Raw genomic sequence first — 21,363 nt, 5'->3', positions numbered from 1 at the left:
ATTACAAATGTCATTTAAATACCTCAAAAAAAATTCAAGATTATTACTGAAGGATTCTTGGCTCCATTAAGTTGGTTCCTTATAAATATTAACTTTCTCTAGTATACTGTAACTATCAAGTTGATTTGCATGTGAGTTTAAAAGGGTGCAGACAACCTAAATCAGAAAAAACTTAACAGACACACCATTTCCCAAAGGTCATTATATCTGTTTCTAAGGATTAAAAAAATTTAGCTCCCTAATTTTTAGAAAAGAATTACACTCAAATATAATTGCTGATTTTATTTTGCCTTCAAATTATTTTCTCTTTCAGTTACTCTACTGCTAGACAAATTCTCCCGCAGTCAAACTGTCATTTCACACACAAACGACCACCGGGAAAGTACGAGCAGAGTATCTGGAAAAGAAGTCTCCGCGCAGAAGCGTACCTGGGGTGTTGCTCATGGCAGCAGTGGTGCTGGCCAGAACGGGCGTGACAGCTGGAGGGGGAATCCCCGCTGCCATATCCAGAAGAGGCTGAATAATCTCACTCTTAAATACATTATTCTTCTGCCATAAGTTTAACACTCTCACTATTTTACTCTAGAGGAAAAAAAGAAAAATGACATTTTGATCTTTTCATTTTAAAACCTTAGCACATTCATTTCATAGCGCATAGTGACTACTTGGGCAGTGGGTGGAGTGGGATGGATGGTTGAAAACACTTCTACAGTACTTGCTACCCCTGAAGTTATGTTCCTATAATTCTGCGTTTGCTAACCTTAACTCGCTTGAAAAAAACATGTTCATTCTGCCTGATATACAAAGTAAGTGAAACAGCAACTGGGTTTCAGCCTCCATGTGAAGTCTCACGAGAGCATGGTGACGGCCAGAGAACCGTGTTAATAAGGCCGCTGAGGCAGGTCAGCGTTCGCCATGGCACTACAGCTACAAGTCACAGCTGATTTTAACTTTATCTTTTAAACTAATAAGTAACATCAAGACAAACTTCTTATCTTACATGACTTTTTAAAAATTTCATTTTAAAACTAAGGACAGAGGAGGTTATTTCTTCACATAAGAATTTAAATCAAATCTATTTTCTTTCACAGCTGTTCAGCATATAAAAGCTATATAAACAACAGTAAGTATTAGTTACTGACTAATGTAGCATTACTTACTCCTTTAGGAAAATAATTTAAATGACAGGCTGAAATTAAGTATTAAAAAGAGACTTCTGTTAAATGTACATATTTTGTAAAAGTAAAATAAGCAATTTTAAGAATAAAGCTCTAGTTCATCTTTAAATTCCTTACAGTATTATACTAATGAATTTTCAAACTATGTCCGAACTACATTAACATGCAAACGTTTATTTAAAATGAAGCATAAGAAAATTACACAAAAAAATGCTTCATACCTTATGATTTGACTCTCCTAAGACGTGAGCACTTAGAAAGTACCTTACAGCTTTTTGCTTTAAAGAAAAAATCTTCCAGTTCCCAAGACACACATCCTGTACTTCAAAATTAGCCAGTCTCTGACAAGTATCATTCTATGTATCTACCTACATACAAACAAATAATGCCTCTAGTTTATGATTGAGATTATAGTATCAATGTAATCTTTCCTACTATGATAAAAAAAAAAACCTACATCTTAAACTCTATTAGAACTGAGAAACACTATTATTATGAAGTCTACAAATTTAACACTGATTTATTCATAGTAACTGATAGAAATCCAAGTACAAACTAGTAAAATTTCTAAATCAAAGTGTTTAACTTACTTCAAAAAAATATATACATAAAATTTTTAATAAGCTGTTTTAGGTGGGATTCTAAGGTGTCTATTTTAAGTATCAGTTATGATAGGTCACTTAAAATTAGAAGCATTCTTCTGCCTGCATCTAATTATCAAAGTACCAAAGTAATTAAAAAGAAAACGTCTCAAGAAGCATATCCATTAGTTAACAAAGATGATAATAGTTTATCTCCATATATAACCACTATAACATGTTTTTTTAATAATTTTTATTTTTCAATTAGTTGGCATATATTATTGGTTTCAGATGTACAAGTGATTAGTTATATAACTTATGACGTGACCACCCCAACACCATACATAGTTATTACAATATTGACTACATTCCTTATGCTATACTTTACATCCCATAACTATTTTGTAATTGCCAATCTGTACTTCTGAATCCCTTCCCCTTTTCATCCACCACCCCCAAATCTCCTCTCATCTGGCAGCCATCAAAGTGTTCTCTGTATCTGTGAGTTTGTTGCTGTTTTCTTTATTTTGTTTCTTAGATTCCACGTGTAAGTGAAATCACATGGCATTTAGTCTTTCTCTGACTTACTCCATTCAGCACGATACCCACTAGGTCCATCTGTAACATGATTTTTCTGATTAAGAACTATAATTATTAAAAATAAACGCTACCTAATCCTGTTGGATTTAAAGTAAAAGATCTGTGGTGAGCTTTTAAGTTTTGTGGTTCTTCCTTAAAGCGATCATTACTGTCTTCATCTATTCTTATCTTTTTCTACATAATCAATATTGCAATCAATTTTGTCAGAAGAGCACACTAAATATCCAAATCAGCATCCCAAATAAGTAACCTTCTAATATCTTTGAGCACACATGAAGATAAACAACCCCTTTTCATTCTCCCTCAGGGTCAAAAGCCTTCCTTTAACGTGACATCAAGTATTTAGTCATTCAGATCTAGCAGACCTAATGATGTGGTTTCTAGCACTAATAAAACTCTACCGTAACACAAGAATTTTGATATGCAGTTACTTTCTATTAATTGCTTGGCAAATCCATTTTTCACAAACACTAAGTAGGTAAATGAGGTCAAATAATCAAAATTCTGAATTGGTCGTGTGTGAATAAATAAACTTTTAGTATAATGCCAAAGCTTATGATAACAAGTTTACCACCAATTGCTTCAATAAATTAAAAAGTGGCAAAATCAACTACATCTTTCCACTCTGTTTAAGAACAAAAAGGAACAAAGATAGTATAATAATTAAATACACAAATTCGGAATAACTAAGAGTAAAGGATAATATAACATCATAAATTAAGATACTCTATAAAGAGTCTCCTTGAGACCAAAAGGGTATCTACTTTTAAAAAAAAAACAGCATACCTTGTCATCCCCAGGGCAACGATATAAATTCTGGAAAGTGCTAATGATGTTATTACTAAATCTGGGTGCAAAGACATCCTTTTCTTGACCAAACTGATGTCGAGATTGTCGTACAATGGAGTCAATAACATAAAGTCCAGGTACCTTGTATTCTGGTTTACACTGATGAAAAAAAGAGTGAGAAGAAAAGAAAATGAGAAAGTAAAATTCCTGATCGACAGAAATCACCACAAATCCTATACAAATACAAAATCACTGTTCACGCTGAGGTAACAAATACTCAGACGCTGGCTATTCCACACCATCTTTGTCTGGAATGGCATACTGAAGACTCTGCTTTGGCTATTCTATAGGCTCAGTTCGACTGCCTATCAGTTGAACTTAAGTTCCACAATAGGACTGTGTACCTGCCTTGAATGACAAAAAACAAAAGTAGCCGATAAATAAGGTACGTTGTAAAAACTCTGTTTAATGATTTTGCAAAGCCACATGGAAAGCATCAGCAAATCCAGGGAAGAAGAGCTCTAGACAAAACACTGCCAGCGTGCGTCAGACAGACTGCACCTAACACTGACAAGGGGCTTCTGTACTAACACGGGAACGAATGCCAAATGTCAAACTGTAACATTCTACATACACTGAGCCCAAAGTTTCAAAACTTTTCTCAAACACCACACCTGTAAGAAAGATAAGACACTACCATTATGATTCTAGCAATCAATCCTAAAAAACATTTTTCAGCAACTCCACTGATGTTTCTCAACCTTCTTATCCTTTACTCGAACTGAGGAACATAAATCTCTCCTTTTTGCCACAAGCTTTTCTAGCCTATCTAGTTAAGTGGGCACAATGAAGAATCCTCCTAGTTTGTCTCCATATCCAGAAGCATGAGAAAACCTGCTTCACGAACGTGTGTTGACTAAAATGATGGAATCAAGGCTGCAAAGAGCGAGTTTCATTTTGGGGACTAATTAGGTAAATATTTTACCCCAAGTAACTTCCTGGAAATCATACATGGCACTAAATCAAAACTGTGTTCTTGCAAAACTCTTCTCGGAAACCGAGTACTAGTGAGAAAAAGACCTTCAACCCATCTCCTGACACACGCATATTTCTATGGGATATTTAGCTGAGACAGTGAGTGATTTCACTCTGCAAAAAAAACGTGGTATTTCAGATGTTCCTTCAAATCCTTTAAAAGAACCTTTTCCTTAAGGTCTTTATTAAGCCAAGAAAATGAAGAGACCATTAGAACCAATTTACAAGTATGCACTGCAAGACTGTGGCTGTTAAGTACTTGAAGTATTTCATAAAAAGGCAATAATAATGTTGACATTTGAATATTAAAGCTTTCAGTTTAACCTACCTAAAGGTTAAATGTCTGCTCTGTTGGGAATTACCATTTTCGAAAGTCTGAAAGAGTGAGTTTTCCTTCAAGTGCCCAAAAAGCCTAGCATATTCGTCCCTCTCAGTTCATGTATCTGATCAAGGCTATTTTCCTTTGACTACTATACATTCAAAGAAATAGCTACCTAGCCAGGCAAAAAATATATCTCAGTAAAGAGCAGAAAACTTTTAAAATTTTGAAAGCAGGAGGACATCCACTTTGTTAAAAATTATCTATTTCCTAATGCCACAAACATAGATAAGTGATTATTTATTAACTGATTTATTGCCATTTTAATTTTCCCCAAGACAGAAAATAATCTGATGTATAATGTTTTATATAAATGATTAACAATCTGATGTATTGTTTTATATAAATGATTATCTGAATGAAATTTGTAAGTTCATGGTAAGAGCTTTAAAAGTTAATAATGGAGGAGGTAGACAGGATAAAGGGGGGTCAAATATGTGGTAACAGAAAGAAATTTAACAATGGGAGGTGAACACACAGTGTGTATGTGTGTGTGTGTGTGTATGTGTGTGTGTGTATATATATATATATATATGCCTCATTATCTATATATCTATATAAAGCCTTGCTTATCTACAAAGGATTTGAGAAAAAATAAATTAAAAAAAATTAATACCGAATGGTAAATAATCTAAGTAATTAATGCACTGGGTTTTTTTTTTTTTTTAAATAACAAATACATTTTTTTCTTTGATTTATTTTTTTTAATGCAATTACAAACTCACAATACAGAAGAATCATGAGTTCACAATATAATAAATGGGCCTTTCTGGCCTACCATAAAAATTACAAAGCTTCAAAAACGTAGCAGAAGTTTCAGTAGTAAGGTATGAGGCCTAAGAAAAGAACACGTCCACAGTATCTTCAAACATACTACATACGAAGATACTGTGGGACAGAATTCCCTTCATTGCTAGATTAGGCATTTTTGCCACATAAAATGGCAAAAAAAAAAAAAAAAACTTTAAGAATTTGTTTGAAAAAACTTTAATATTTGGTAAACTTGGCTAAGTCACCAACTAGAAACTTGGGGAAAGAATTAATACCAAAAAACCTGAAATGTTTTTCAATTTCCTCTTCAAGTTCTATCAGTACTGAAAACAAGAATTCTTAAGATTTTCCAATGTCATGAGGTATTTTTTACTCTTTGAATAATTTTGTTTTAAAAAGCTGTGTAATGTTAAATTTTCAGCTACACAATCTTCAAACTACATACTATTAATTTCCAATTTCTTGTGTTACAAATAACCTTTGGGGGAGAGGGTGAAGAAGGCAATGACAGATTGGGAGAATGCACCTTTAAACATATTTGTGTGATTTTCATTCTACTGTTATCATAAGTCAGGGTTTTCTGACAAAAGAACCTCGAGGTGAGTTGGACCACACTGCATTATACAAACACACTTTTAATAATGATTTTGTTATTAGAATTTGTGCTGCCAATTTCAGCTACTAACAGTTGACATTAAACAGAGCTAGAATGGTAAAAACAGGAGCATGTGGCTATACTTGCAAAGCACTGAACGATGCTGGCAGTAGCATGTAAGAAAGAAGGCCTGTCCCAAGACAGTCACAACTGACACCACACGAGTTCTCACAGTAAATACTAGAAAAAAATCTTTTCCTGCTTCTGGCAGGAGGAGGAGAAAAGGAATCATTTTGAGATAGCCAGCAGCAGCACTCTTCTTAGCAAGGTGTGCTCTCTGGACAAACCATTTAACTGGAGCCTAACCAAGCTGGGGGAAGGTAAACAGCCAACTCCAACACACTCCAGCCATTGTTTCACCAAAGGGGGATTTAAAAAAATCTGAAAAGCCCGTGTGAAGTTCACAGTCCAGAGGTACAGGCTCTGTAAAAATACTACAACTAACATCACACTTAACAGTGACAAACTAGAAGTTTTCCCACTATGATCAGGTACGGATGACAATAAAGTATGGACAGGCCCTCTCACTAAGATCAGTATGGATGGCCCCCTCTCAGCACTGCTCCTCATCATCGCCCTGGAAGTCCTAGTGAACGCACTAGGACATGAATAAAAGGTGTACAGATTGGAAAGGAGGGGTTACAAGAACTAAATTTATATACTACTACTAACTGAGCCTACAAGATCTTCACTGCTAACTTTGAACCAATCTACACAGTATTTTATTTCTTAAGGAAATAGCATTAATTATGTAACTTAAAACTACAAAAAAAAAATGGAAAGATCGAGCAATATTTTCTTTTAAATGGCAAACACACTTTTATGCCAGTTTCAAGACTTCTGATCCTGATGAAACAAAGCTCACCAACTTCAGTTTTAGCACACAGCTTAGCAAAATCTGAGGTTGAACTAGATGTGATATACTGAATCTGAAGAAAAGTAACAGCTGTCATAAAGAAAGCAAGTATGTTTTAATTTTGGTAACAGAGTACATTTTGCTCTTTGGCTATAGAAATTCCTTTTATTTGATGAGTCATTAAGAGTCTGAAAAACACCTTGTTAGAAATTTTAATACTGGTTGGAATTTAACTCCTTGAGTGAAGGTGATATTAACATAATATCTTTTTAAAGTAAACTTTAAGACTCATTAGATTTTAAAAACTTAAGTCTAAAAATATCACGGGTTGGTAAAGATGAGCAGCATAAACTCAACATCAGTATTGAGAGTGTGAATTAGTACAATCATTTTGAAATTAATTTGGTATTAATTATCTAGCCAAGTTGAAGAAATGCATATCCTACAACCCACTAATTCCACTCCCACAGAAATGCAAGCTGAACCAGGATATATATATGAGAATGTTCCAGCAGTACTGTCCATAATTCCATAAACAAATGTCTGTCGACAAAAGGGATAAGCTGTTTATTCACATAATGGAACATATATGTAGTGATGAGAAGAAATGGATACTGCCACACGCAACAGGAATGTCTCCTAAATACATGACACTGAGTGAGAGAACTGCACACGAAGGAATAGATACTACGGGATTCCATTTACGCCAACTTAAAAGGCAGGTGAAGTATTTAAGAATTCTGACTGACAGAGCAACACTGCAATAGCAAGCACGGATGTAGCGAACACGAGTGTCGGACTCCACACTCCGTTCGCCTGGGGAGTCATAGATCAGAAGAAGGCACTGGAGACTTGGGGCGCTTTAGTCAAATTTCTGCTTATCAAGTGAGTGGCAGTTACACAGGTCTTCCCTCTATAAAAAATTTAGCTGTATGTGTTTTATGCACTTTTCTATATGTGTCCACCTATTTCACACGCACACAAAAAACCATTTATATAAACATCCTTGACTTCATAAATAAAATAAAACAGGCAAAAATTTCTTATCTTAATGATTAACAGTGACTGGTAAGCGTTTCAAGATATATATGAAATGCAAACTTAAGGAGGTGTGGAACAAAGAGTTAATCTAAAATACCTTAGGGCAGAGAAATTTTAGTAAAAAGTACAAAAAGAATGTGAGAATCTGGAAATTTACTCCTTTCAATGGGGCTAAAGTGCCTGATTCCTTATGTAACCCTCGCAAGAGGCCAGAGTGTTCTTTCGAGCAGTTTCCCTGGCCTACAGGAACTCATCTTATATTGCTAATTTACCTTTTCGTTTATTATCTTTATTCATCGAACTATAAATTTTTCATGGCTAAAACACAGAATAACAGATAACATATTATCAAACTGCAGCCACACTCTTCCCTTCCTTGCACTGTTTGTTTATGGTGGATGAAGAAAAAAAAAACAGAGAAGGTGAATAACCTGTAGGTTCCAAGGGTGGATGATACCCAAAATTACAAGTTTACTCTCGTTAAATAATACTTCAAATTTTTTCTTAGATCTCTCACTTGACTATAATGTGCACAACAAATTAACTTTCTTAAAAATTTGCTAAAACAGTATTTCCTACTATAAACAATAGTCTAATCCAGTGGGTTTTACAAACTGAGTTCCACAGAAACAACTCAAAGCGCTGTCTGTGCAAGCAACCTCGAGGGCTACAGGAGAAAAACAAAGCAGGTGGCCATCAGGTTCCCCGCCCACTGTGCTCCCTTTTACTTATGTGCTATCTATGGCTGCCCCTTCCCCCGATATTAAAGTCCTAGTAAGAATAGGAAGGAGGGGAAAAAAGGTTTCCTCTGGTATTAAAAATACATACACAATCTGGAACCTCATCGAAACTAAAAATCTGTGTTCTGCAAAAGACCTGTGTTAAGAGAATGAAAAAACAAACTACCAACTGGGAAAAAAATATTGCAAACCACACATCTGACAAAGGACTTACATCTAGAACATATTAAGAACTTTCAAAACTCGACAGTAAAAAAATCAAATCATCTAATTAGAAAATGGGCTGAAGACATGGAAAGACAATTCACTGGCGATGGCAAACAAGCAAGTGAAAATGTATCCAACATGATCGGCCCTTATAGAAATTTAAAACACTACCCGTCTATCAGAATGGCTAAAATAAAAAGCAGTGATAACACCAAATGATAGTAGGCAATATTTTCTCCACACCTTGTCTAAAAAGATTGCTGCTCTCTAGGCATTCAGCTTGGTGAAATTTAAGAATTTCTTTAAAGGCTATAAAAGGCAATGAATTTATAATTTCATTAAAAATCAATCATATTGACACCATTTTTTTCCAAGGACAGATGCGATGGCAATAAAAATTAACAAAAATGTCTACCTGAAAACTATTGTTTTTAAAGTTATCCAAAAACCGATTTATTTTACTTTGTAATTAGAAAATAAATGGAATCATTTCTTGAACAATCCATCAAAACAATTTAAACCTAGGTATTTAATTTAAAAGAGAAGAGCACATGGCACTGATCTATAATTATAGTACATTAAGTGTATACATGAAAAATTATATACTTACTTTCTGAATGAATTTCTCAACACTCTGTACCACATGTTTATAGAACTAAAAGAAAAAAGCAGAGCATGGTTTTAAAATCTGTTTGATTAGATTAGGATTTTTCTGCTAAGCATAGGATTTGTTTCGGCATAGTTTCAAAGGTCTTTTAAAACAATGAATTTTACTCATGAATTTTGAGACGGCCATTCATGTCACTCTAGCTATGATATCTCATTAGTAAAGGGATTCTTAAAGTAGACAGATGGTCTGTATATCCAAAGTGTGTTACATTAACACAGATACAAAAGAATTCTACCACAATCTTTATGAAAGTACATTTTCACGAATAGTTGCCAGCAAAATACTTGTGATAAGCACTTTGACAAATGAATATTCTTACTTTCACAGAAGGAAAAGATTACCTATACTTTTATTTTTTCAGCTAAATCAGAGCAATACAAGAAAAACCAACTGTCAACAAACAGCATTAATAAATATAAGCAAGGGTGTTGTTTTCAATTTCATTTTCTCCTACTTCTCCCAGAATATGGAACTGCAAGTATATATATAATTAGATATAGAGATGTATAAGGTTCTAATAGATCAGCCAAAACCTATCAGGAAACATGAAATGAGCACACGGATTAAAAATTAGTAATGGACTACTATCAATTATGAGAAACCTTAAAGTTTTATAACCAACACTATGAATAAACCTGAAAAGAACAGAAATTATAGACTGAACCAAGTATCCAAAATTTGTGCTTAAATTTTAATATCCCAATGGTACTTTCATAATTAGCATATTTCTGTTTAAAGAACTAATTTGAATTGTGTATCTTTATACTTCAGATCTCACAAATTATGCTTTTAAGGGATATCCCCTTAGGCTGAAAAGGATATTTAAGTAAACTGCATCATAAAATCCAATATTATAAAATCAAAAATAACGGAAAACCTCATTATTCATAGTAACAAATCGAAACCTACAAAAACTTTAAGCTTGGCTAAAATTTCCTTACTAGAAATTAACTGTTTACCATTTAAGTTACTTAAGTAAAAAACCTAAAACAACTATTTAAAAGTTATTAGGCACTTTAAAGGTAGGTACCTATAAACATTTAAAATCAATATACAAAATATTTACTAGGTAATATTTATTAAGTAATAATTCTACTGGAAAACATCTTTGACAGTGCTTCTTGCTTCTAGGTACTTTATGTACACTACATGTAATTCAGAGTAAAAAATGCTTACTAAACTTTCATTCAGTTTATTAATTCACACAGACCTCCTTCCACAATAGTTATCCGTGAGGTTCTGCTGACAGTGTTCAATGTTAACGAGCATCCACAAAAATAATCATCTTCTAAATGCTTATGTAAAAAATCAACAACTTACCTCAGTGTGATACATAGTATTATTTAAATGTGAATGAGAAGGCAGTTCAAATCTCAATTTATATATGTACTAAATACAGTTTTAAAATAACACAGTATTGCAAAATTGTTGGTCTGAACTCTTTAAAAACATAAGTGACAAGAAAAACAAAACAAAACAAAAAGGCTCGGTGACAGTATCTAGAAATAAATGTAATGTGTGATCTTGGCTGAATCCTGAAAAAGCAGGGGTGCCAGCTACTAAAGTCAATAGGTAAATAAAGGCAACTGGTAAATGTAAGTATGGATTGTATATTAGATAAAAGTATAATAAAGTGAAATCTCCCGCATGGGATCAGTGTATTGTGATTACTTAGGAATGTCTTTGTTTCTAGGAGATTCAAATTCAAGTACTTAAGATTGTTATGAATGAGATATGAAATGCTGAAATGATTCGGCCAAAAAGAGTGTGCACATGCGTGCATGCAATGTGTGTGTGTGTTTAGAACTACACCAAATGTAGCAAAATGTTCAGAACTGGCAAATCTAAGGGGAAACTGTGTGTTAATATTTTACAACGTTTGAATTTTTTTCAAAATAAAAAAAATTTAGAACAGCAACAATAAAACAGTACAGTATGTCATAATGGTTAGATTCTTGATCAAGAGAAAGCTGGATTTGAATCTAGCTGTATTTATTCTGACTATTGTAAATTACTTAATTTCTCTTAGACCCTTCCAACATCTAAAAAATGGAAATAATGTTAGCACCTATGCCTTATGGAGTCTCCTAATTAAATAGTATTGTGATCAACAAAAAAATTATGTGCAAATGCATCAATTACTAATATTCATAAAATAATAATATACATGTTTGCACACTCTCAGGATCATGACTATAAAAAATCAGATCACAATGTAGAACAGTACAGATAAAAAAAAGCACAAGAAATTAAACATTCTATACTAAGCCTATCAGATAGTCTGAAAAATCACTTCTTTGAAGAATTCTCTAGCTTAAATGTGTTTACTGGTGACTGTCCTTATCCTCCTTTGATTTTCTGTATATAAATACTGGGATTATAACTACAATACTGTAAGATATTAACTACATGTCTGAAAACTAAGATTTGGCCATTAGAACACTGCAAAATCATCTAATTATATGAATTTTCTCCTAGTGGTGATTCTCTGTAAATAGATAATGCTGTTAAACACAATTTATTAAAATAACTGGTGCTTCTGGTTATGGCTGATGTTCTTATTTATAGTAGGAAAACGTATCACCAAATACCCATAGGTTAATACCTGCTTAATTAAAAATAAGCACTCATTCATTCTTGTTTTTAAGAGCCCCACTAAAGCAGGGAGTCTTAGCTTTGGGGACAGGAACCTCTTGGAGAGATGACTATGGCTGAGTTTCAAAAGGTCCTTAGAGCCAAGAAACTTTATGTAAAATTTTGTGCATATGTATACTTCTCTAGAGAGGGTCCAACCTTTTCCTGAGATTTTCAGAAGTATCCATGAGTCAACATAGGTTCAAAACCACTGTATCAGAGCAATGGCTAAATGTCTGTGGCCTCTTCCCACAGTTCAAATGTCCTATGTACAATGAGGCTCAATTATTTTCCATAAAGGCCCATTTCCAAATCTATAATAGAATCAATAAGAAAAAAATCAATACATTAATTTTTACTTACAAAACTTTTAAGAAATAATTTCAAGATTTCAAGATTCTGTAAAAGTCACTGTGCCAAATAACAGTGTTAAACACATTCTCCACAATGTGGCTATATCTAAAATCTTACCTACCTAAGAAAAGTAAGGAAAAATGACTGCTTCAAAGTTTATGGAAGAATATTTATCAAAATGTTATGTGTTTATCGCTAGGTGGGAGAGTTTGCAGCTGACAGATTTTCATTTTTGTTTTTCCCCATGAACATTTATTAACTCTGTAAAAAGGAAGAAAATATATAATCTGTAAAAATTATCCCACCCCGAAAATATTAGCATAGTATTTTCTTTTGAAAACACAGAAGTAAAATTTATAACTCACCTTAATAGCTTTGATGGCTGCCTTAGTAATTTGGGTCATTTTCGCTTTAGAAATTGGTGGTTTGTAGTCATTCAGGGAATACAACTGATGAAAAAAAAGAACAAATTTTAAATTCAGCCAAACTAACTGTCTCTAAGCAATTACATGAAATTACCAAACAATTTCCAATTTCATATTCTCAATGAAAATGCTGTGCTGCCTTTCTTTTAAAAATCAAGTTGAACATTATTAGCCATCTGGGAAATGCAATTCAAAACCACAATGAGGTATCAGTTCACACTCGCTTACAATCAAAAAGACAGATAACAACATGTGTTGGTGGGACATGGAGAAAGTGGAACCCTAATGCACTGCTAGCGGGCATGTAAAATGGTGTAGCAGCTCTGGAAAACAGCTTGGCAGCTCCTCAAAAAATGAAACGTGGTAATACAGGATTTAACCAGCAATTCCACTCCCAGGAACACATATCCAAGAGAACTGAAAATGTATGTTCACATAAGAACTTATACACAAATAGTAATCGTGACATTTATAAAAAATTCATTTAAAAAGTGGAAACCGCCAAAGCCCATGAACTGATGAATACTGAATAAACAAAATGAGTTATAACCATTCAGTGACATATCAGCCATGAAAAAGGAATGAAGTACTAATATATGCTTCAAAATAGATGAATCTTAAAAATACTATGCTGTCCAAATTTTAAAAATAACATATTATAGGATTACATTTATATGAAATGTCCAGAAAAGATAAATCTATTGGTGATTGTCGACAAATGGGAGAACTGGAGAGAAATGAAGAGTCGCTACTAATGAGTACTGTATTTTTTTCTGGGGTAATGAAAATATTCTAAAGTCGAATGTAGTGATATTTGTACGACCATACTAAAAGCCACTGAATTGTATACTTTAAATTGGTTACCTATATGGTAGGTGAATTATACCTCAATAAAACTTTTTAGAAATCAAGGGATATAACGTTTAGCAATAATCTGCCCCCCAGAATATTTTGTTTTGAAATTTCTCATATAAGCAAAGGATAATAATACTGCTTAGATTAAAAAAAAAAAAAAAAAGGTTAAAGACAAGGGGAGAAATTAGGAGAGAGACAAATAAGCTTAAATGAACACTGATTAAAACTTGTATTGCACTCAGTGATGCTAAGATTCTAACAATAATGCTAGAATATTAAATATAAGTCTGGAAACTAAGCTTTGACCATTATGACACTACAATAACAACTTATACAAACTTTAAATTAAGCCAAATTTGTTAGTTAATCGACTAGAAATTTAACGAGTCCTCTACAGCTTTTGCTCCAGCACCCCTAATAACCCATCTATCACTGATTTCTACTGATTTTTACCCAGTTTCCTTCCCTCATATTTGTCTCCTCTTTCTCCTCCAACTGCCACCACAACTGCAGTTCAAATACCTTTCTCTCTCACATAGACAATACCCAAAAGGATATGGCATGTGTATCTTTTCAAAAACTAATCTGAGAGGTGATTAATACCCATTCTCTCTACCCTTAAAAAGATCAATGTTTTCCTACTCTGGATAAATACAAAAATCTATACACAAGGCCCTGCCTGATCTAACTCCTGTCTCTACCTTTGCAGTTTCCTCTCACCCTGTGATTCCCAGTCCAGCCCTCTGCTCCAGGCACAATGATCCCTAACAGAGCCTTTAAAATGGGCTTGTTCTCTCTATTTGGAATCCTCCCCACCAGGGCCTCCCCACTTGATGATCCCCACTAGATGATCCATCTTGGTCAAAGCATCACCTAATGAGGAAAGCCTTCCCGACCTCCCCAACCAGATCAGAACCTCTTATGCTCTCATTGTACGGTCATTCGCCTTCGAAGCATTCACTGTAGTAATCTGACATTTCCTTGTATGATGATTATTTAATACTGAGCATTAGTAACAAAAGACAAAGGATGTAAGTTCCTTAATGAAGTTTAAGTTAATAAGAGATTAACTGTACCCTAAGAGCTGTCCAAGATGAAATCAATCCCGGGAGAAATACAAATGTCTTTCCCTTTAAGTTCCCACAGAGGTGCTCACCTCTTGATGATTCTACCCAACCAGGGTTAGGATTTCATCAGATCCTTTAAGAAGCTACCTCTGTCAAACTTAGAGAATTTTAATATATGTGTAGCTTCAATTCCTGCCCATATGCCAGTCTACCCGCCAGGTGCAAAATAAATAACATCAACACACTCCATACTGCAAGCCATGTAAAGCAGACTTTCTTAGGCCCAGGCCCACCTGAGATCCACTCCTGCCCTCTCCTGCTAGAGAACAAAGCCCTGACTCTGTTTAGATTTTTTCTTTTGCTCCAAACTATATCCTGTGTCTAGAGAACCGATATTTGTTAAGAATAAATTAAAATTAACAAATACATACAACACACAGCATTGCACAAGCTTTACACAGAAAGACCTGGATTTGAATTCTAGCTACATCACCTTATTACAAATTACTAGACCTCTGAAGCTGAGTGTTCTTATTTACAAAACAAAAAACGATACTCATTTCACAGAAATATCGCATATAAAGCTTTCAGAACTAAAGTAGCTCAGCAGAATTAGCCATCGTTAAAATTAAAATCCTCCTCTTTGGTAGTTAATCTCCATTAACAGATCCATCATTTATTTATTCTCTTAGCTACTTGAAGGTTCTTTCTATAGTAATCTGTTACTAGAGAACGAAGATGTATTAGGTTCTTCCTACGGTTAGCAATTCATCACTTCTTCCACTTTGTGTAATAAAGCCCTGACATTTCGATCAAGCATCAGTCCATATTCTAGCAGCTCAAAGCTTTGCTTGTTTGCATTCTTTTTTTAGGGAGAAGGGGGGCGGTTGGGGGATGTGGGAGACGAGGTAAGGGAAATATAATTTAGACTTGTAAAACATTTTCAGTCTGAAAAGTCAGCTCTCATCTGAGAAGCTCTTCCAAAAATGCGTCTACTGCAGAAACTTAAGGTACTACCCGGAGAAATACTACGTAATTTAGTACTTGTCAAAGGATCACTGATACACATGCTTCCAACTACTTCTGTAGATTTTCTAAAATCTGTTATGAAATGTGATCATCAGAAAACAGGCACTGAACATTTCATCTAATTCCTCACCAAACACCTGTACTAAAATTTAATAATAAATACTTAACTTACAAAGATTAAAAATTTCCCCTAGAACACTATCTTTTACTGATCTCTACCCAAAAATTCCCTTACATAAGAATTCACAAAGTATATTTTCACTGAATTCAGAGAATGACTTGGCTAATTTTCATGAGCTTACTTTCTATCAAAAAAGGATGATTTAACGTTTCCCTTTTCTGGGGCTGTTGCTGATGTTTACTCATTCTGAAAACATCACAGATGTCTACTGACATTACTTCTCAGCTATATTTAACTAGTTTTGTTGTATACAATAATAAAATCTATTTTTCAACTGCAAATAACTCTAAGATGCTTCAAAGTTCTTTTAAAAACAGGTGGAGTATAAATTTATACATTTAATAAACTAATGTGAACCTAGTACATGACTTCAGAGACAGCTTGTCATCATCCAGCTTTCCTTCTATTTCCTTCCATTCTATCTCCAAATTGAAGTGTTCTATACATTCCACCATTGCTCAGTCCTCAGCATCAAACTCAATCCTCTAGGACCGCCATCAGACTACTTATTGAGAATTTTATGATGTCACTACAACATTCAGTATTTTAGAAAAAGAAAATAGTGACGAAATATGCTGCTAACCCATTCGAAGCTTTTTAAAACATCTATAAATAATACAATGTACATGAAGACACTATATTTAATCTTTAGATCTACAGGATATGACAATGCCTGATACACAGTTAATAAACCTTTATTACCCAATTGATAATTAGGAAGTACCAAGTTTCATTCCAACCCTCATTCTAACCAGATCGATCAAGCTGCACCAAGAATTGGGAATGTAACTCTCTCTGTATTCTCAAATTTTGATCTGGGACAGAAAACATGGTTTATACTGGAGAATGCTGGAGAAGAATGAAAGTTGATTCTGGGACCTTTCTTTCCCTTTGCCCGACGATTCTCATACCTATGCTTGAGTCAGAAGAGCACGGCTGCATGCTCTCTAGGCTTGGGCTCTCCAGACACCCAGTTTTCTCATATATAGGTTTTAGTCTCACCTTTTATTTCTTAGGGTCTGGCTCCCTGCTACCACGTTTTCCAAAGTCTAAAGTGGCTGCTGATCTCGTTAGTGTGTTCCATAAAATTACTGCTTCAGTTAAGACTATTTTAACTTTTCTAGGGCTACTGATATCTGCTCTGCTAAACTCTGCTCCCATATCCAAACTTTCTTCCCTCATATGCTATGTTCTAATGTTATTGAGTAACCTGTGAACAGCCCTTTATTTATACAAACTAAATCCATCTGACCGCAGTGACTGAAATGAAGTCTCAGGATTAACCTGCCCCTTCCTTTGGCTACTCAATACTCAAGACTTATCAATTCAAAGGAAAGACGCTAAGTAATAGCCTGGGTTTTCAGTCTAACTCATTCGGGCTCTTTATGTTTCAATTGCCCTCAAGTACACTGAAAAGTGCTCTCTGAAGCAGTAACATTTTAAATTTCCATACTATTACTTATAGGCACCACATCAAATGCATATTTTGAGATCTGAAAACAACTTCTTCAAATCAAATCAGTTTCTAATGACTTTAATCAAGGTTTGCAGAATCTTTTATCTAAACCGAGATACCTTAGGCTGCTGCTGGCTACTCAACCAAAAAACTTTCATTTCTAATAAATATTTTTAAAGTTGCTGATTACAGACCAGGCTCAGGGTCAGTACAGTAATTATTTGAAGCTGTGGAGGCCACATGGTCTCTATCTCACTAAGTCTGTAGCATGAAAGCAGCCACAAACCATTCACATGTAAATGTGCAGGTTTTGTTCCAAGGAAACTTTTACAAAAGCAGGTCAACACTTAAATGTAGGCAATATTTCTCAATGCTACAAATATATACAATTTTTTTTTAATAAACGCTGCAATCTCATGTCCCTGGAAAGTACATTCACACCGTCCCTCATCTACACACTGAGGTTCATTAACCAAAACTTAACAAAATGTTGTACTCCATGCTTATTTCAAACAAACTCTTCGGTTCAAAAATCAGTGCCTTTCCCATCTGAGCACTATTTAATTAATTCTACTATGATCCTGTAAGAGCCCAACAAAAACTTATTATCTGACATACTCCAGAGAATCATCAAATCTGGATAAGAGCTTGCTCATTTACAGATTAATCTTATGTCTTCAAATTGTTAGTTCTACGACCAGTGGAATTAACCTTAAGTGTGAAATAACACTGACCAAACCCAATTCATTTTTCCCAACAATGGTACTTTAGGGACTTGAGAGTACCAGCTAGGATCTCTCTCATATCTCCAAAGAAATCAGAAAATCAGAAATCACAAAAGTTCCTGGAACCAACACAATCTTGACTTTCAGTTCAAGACAGCATGCTGACCACAGACATTTGTCTTTTCTTCCTTCTCTCAGGAGGACAACAAATATAAAAGATATAATAACTCACAATGAAAGGCAAAATGAGTAGAATCAGCAGACGTCGCAAACTTCCAGAAAATGGAAATAGTTAAGGACTGATTGCTACTGATGAAAGTAAGAAAATATTCAAGCTACAGTACATACAAAAAAGAAGATATAGCAAAAGAAGGAAATAATTTGTCCTGCAGAATTCCAGAGAACCACCACTCAAAATCAAGGTATCGCAAAGGGCAAGAGTAGCACAAATGAACTGATGCTTCCTCTATTCTTGCAAAAAGTCAATAAATGTCTAAAACTGACCATTCAAGAAACACTGGTATAAAAATATCATTTGGTGATAGGAAAGTAATCATCAGCGCTAAAGTGTTAAGAACTAAAACGTTCTTCTCTTTGGGGGATCCAGCATAGGGTCAGAGAGAAAAGCTTCCAACAGAACCTCTTTTGTACTTAAAAAAAAAAAAATTACATACATAAGCTACTTTGAAAAATATAATAATTATATTTTAATACAATCTTGTTCTAACTCCAGTGCCAACACTGGCCCTCCACAGTATACCTCTGCCCCACAAAATTCATGTTAGAAGTCCCAACCCCTAAGTGACTTTTTTTTTTTTTGAAACAAGACCTTTATGGAGGTACTTAAGGTTAAATGAGGTTATAAGAGTGGGAGACGTGATCCCATAGGCTTACTGTCCTTATAAGAAGAGACACCAGAACGTAAGGATAGACATGAGAGGGCCTCATGGGCACTAGGACTTGAGAGTGACTGCCAGGAACTGAGAGTGATCCACAGTCCACAGCTGACTAAATAGAGACCCTAGTCGTACAACAGCAAGGAACTGTTTTTGGCTACCAACCTGAATGAGCTTGGAAGAGGAACCCATGTCTAAAATGAGAGAACTACTCGCTAACACTTTGACTGCAGCCTGATGAGATCATCAGCAGAGGACTCAGGGAAACCAGTGCCTGGATCTTGACCCATGGAAATTTTGGAACAAATGTATGCTGTTTTAAGCCACAAGCTAAGTTTGTGGCAATGTATTACACAGCAACAGAAAAGTAATACAGTAAAACAAAGTTGTGAATGATTTTTCCTAGTTTTCTAACGACTTACATAGATTTTTAAATTTCCGTAAATATTTTTGTGAAAATTATTTGTAATTCAATATAGAAATTAAATTTAAAAAATAAAACATTTCTCTGCTTTTTCATAAATAATTTAAAAGTTAAAAACAAAAATTCAGTATTTGCATATAGGAATAAAAAACTAATCAGACTTGTTTCACAGATGAAGTCGTTTTAAAGAGCATATTGTATTTACCCCCCAAAAATAATAAAAAGTTATTCATAACGATAACATGTACCCCTATGTTTACTGCAGCATTAGTTACAATAGCCAAGACATAAAAACAACCTAAGTGTCCATAAAAAAAAAAAAGATGAAATATGGCCATTTGCAATAGCATGGGAAAAGGACAAAGACCAAATGATTTCATTCATATGTGAAATACCAAACAAAAAGAAATGAACTAAAGAACAAAAACTTAAACAGACAACAGAATGGTGGTTACCAGAGATGAAGGGGGAGGCAGGGAGGCTGGGGGAGGGGGGGTCAGATAAATGGTACTGGGTGGTGAGCACACAACAGAGTATACAGAAGTCGAATTATAATGTTGTACGTCTGAAAATTGTTATTAACCAATGTTAACTCAATAAATTGAATTTTTAAGAGCATATTATTCACCAACTTTAATACTTGAGAACCAATACCTTATTGCAAACTTTAACAAGTCAAAAACTAGGTATTCTGTATATCCAAAATTTCTTACCCCCTAATTCTCCTTTCCTAGGTATCAGGGGTCCCCACACCCTGAGACACAGACTGGTACCAGTCTGTGGCTTGTTAGGAACCAGGCCGCACAGCAGGAGGTGAGCCCGGTTGGTTGCGGGGAGGAGCAGTCTTGTTAGGAACCAGGCCGCACAGCAGGAGGTGAGCCTGGTTGCGGGGAGGAGCAGCCAAGCTCCATCTGTATTTGCAGCTGCTCTCCAGTGCTAGCATCACTGCCTCAGCTCCACCTCAGATGCTCAGGCATTAAATTCTCATAGGAGCACCGGTCAGTCCCCTGGTGCCAAAAGGGTTGGGAATTGCTGCTATATAGCATGATCTTCCATGGTTTGTGACAGAAAGTAAATAAAACAATATAAGCATGTAACAAAGTAACATATAAAATTAGATGCCTTTGACAATACAACAAAATGTAACCAGAAACAATAACATTAGACTTAATAGTAACAGATTCAACATTAAGAAAAGGAAGCTCTAAAAGAATAATGGGACCAATATAAACTTGGGTTAATTTTTACTGAAGTGGCAATAATCTTGGGCAAACAGAATTTTTTAAAGAACAAAGGCTAAGTTATAGATATTACCTCCTCCCGCCCAATCAGGCTTGTAACAAAGACACAACTCCCAATTTATACTATGTGTTAGTAGGAAAACGTCAGAACAAAGTTTCAATTGTATCTTTGAAAAAAAATAGACCATGTGGAATTGCAAACACCAAAGCACATAAAATCTGAAATGTTATAATGCCCAAACACTAATGAGTGAACACAGAAATTGCCTTTTAAAAAACCATATACTTTTTTCCTGTTTATAAAAAAGTTGGAAAATACAAAAAGCACAAAGATGACAGAAAATGCAAATTATCTACAATCCAACAATTAATCACTCATTCCAAACATAATCATTAGTGCCAGGCACTATGGATCCAACAGAACAGGCAGACAAGGTCTCTGTCCTCATCGAACTGCGAGGATGCTTTTAGAGATGATGGTATTCTAATAAACAGTTTGCAGAGTACGGTTAAGTACGCAATCAAGGTAATAAACAACGTTATTTGATGAATACACAAAATTATACATCTTTCT

General features: G+C 34.6%; 1 protein-coding gene across 7 annotated transcripts in view; it reads right to left on the bottom strand.

Moving 5' to 3' along the window:
• Window positions 1-21,363, bottom strand: part of SCAF8 (SR-related CTD associated factor 8) — a 192,660-nt gene that overhangs the window by 150,614 nt on the left and 20,683 nt on the right. For all 7 annotated transcript variants that reach the window (XR_001517179.2, XR_003047256.1, XR_003047258.1 and 4 more), the window contains exons 3-6: window positions 12,856-12,939; window positions 9,443-9,487; window positions 3,146-3,307; window positions 429-582 (exon numbers count right to left, since the gene is read on the bottom strand). Coding sequence is in view for 2 of the 7 variants with exons in the window: in XM_015591884.2 (XP_015447370.1) it covers window positions 429-582; window positions 3,146-3,307; window positions 9,443-9,487; window positions 12,856-12,939 (445 nt within the window). In the remaining 5 variants the exon portion in view is untranslated. The remainder of the gene's footprint in view (window positions 1-428; window positions 583-3,145; window positions 3,308-9,442; window positions 9,488-12,855; window positions 12,940-21,363) is intronic.

The sequence above is a fragment of the Pteropus alecto genome, unplaced genomic scaffold (genome assembly GCF_000325575.1).
Source record: "Pteropus alecto unplaced genomic scaffold, ASM32557v1 scaffold195, whole genome shotgun sequence".
Lineage (NCBI taxonomy): Eukaryota > Metazoa > Chordata > Mammalia > Chiroptera > Pteropodidae > Pteropus > Pteropus alecto.
Note: the sequence above shows the minus strand (reverse complement) of the source record. Positions and strands in the feature narration are given on the sequence as shown.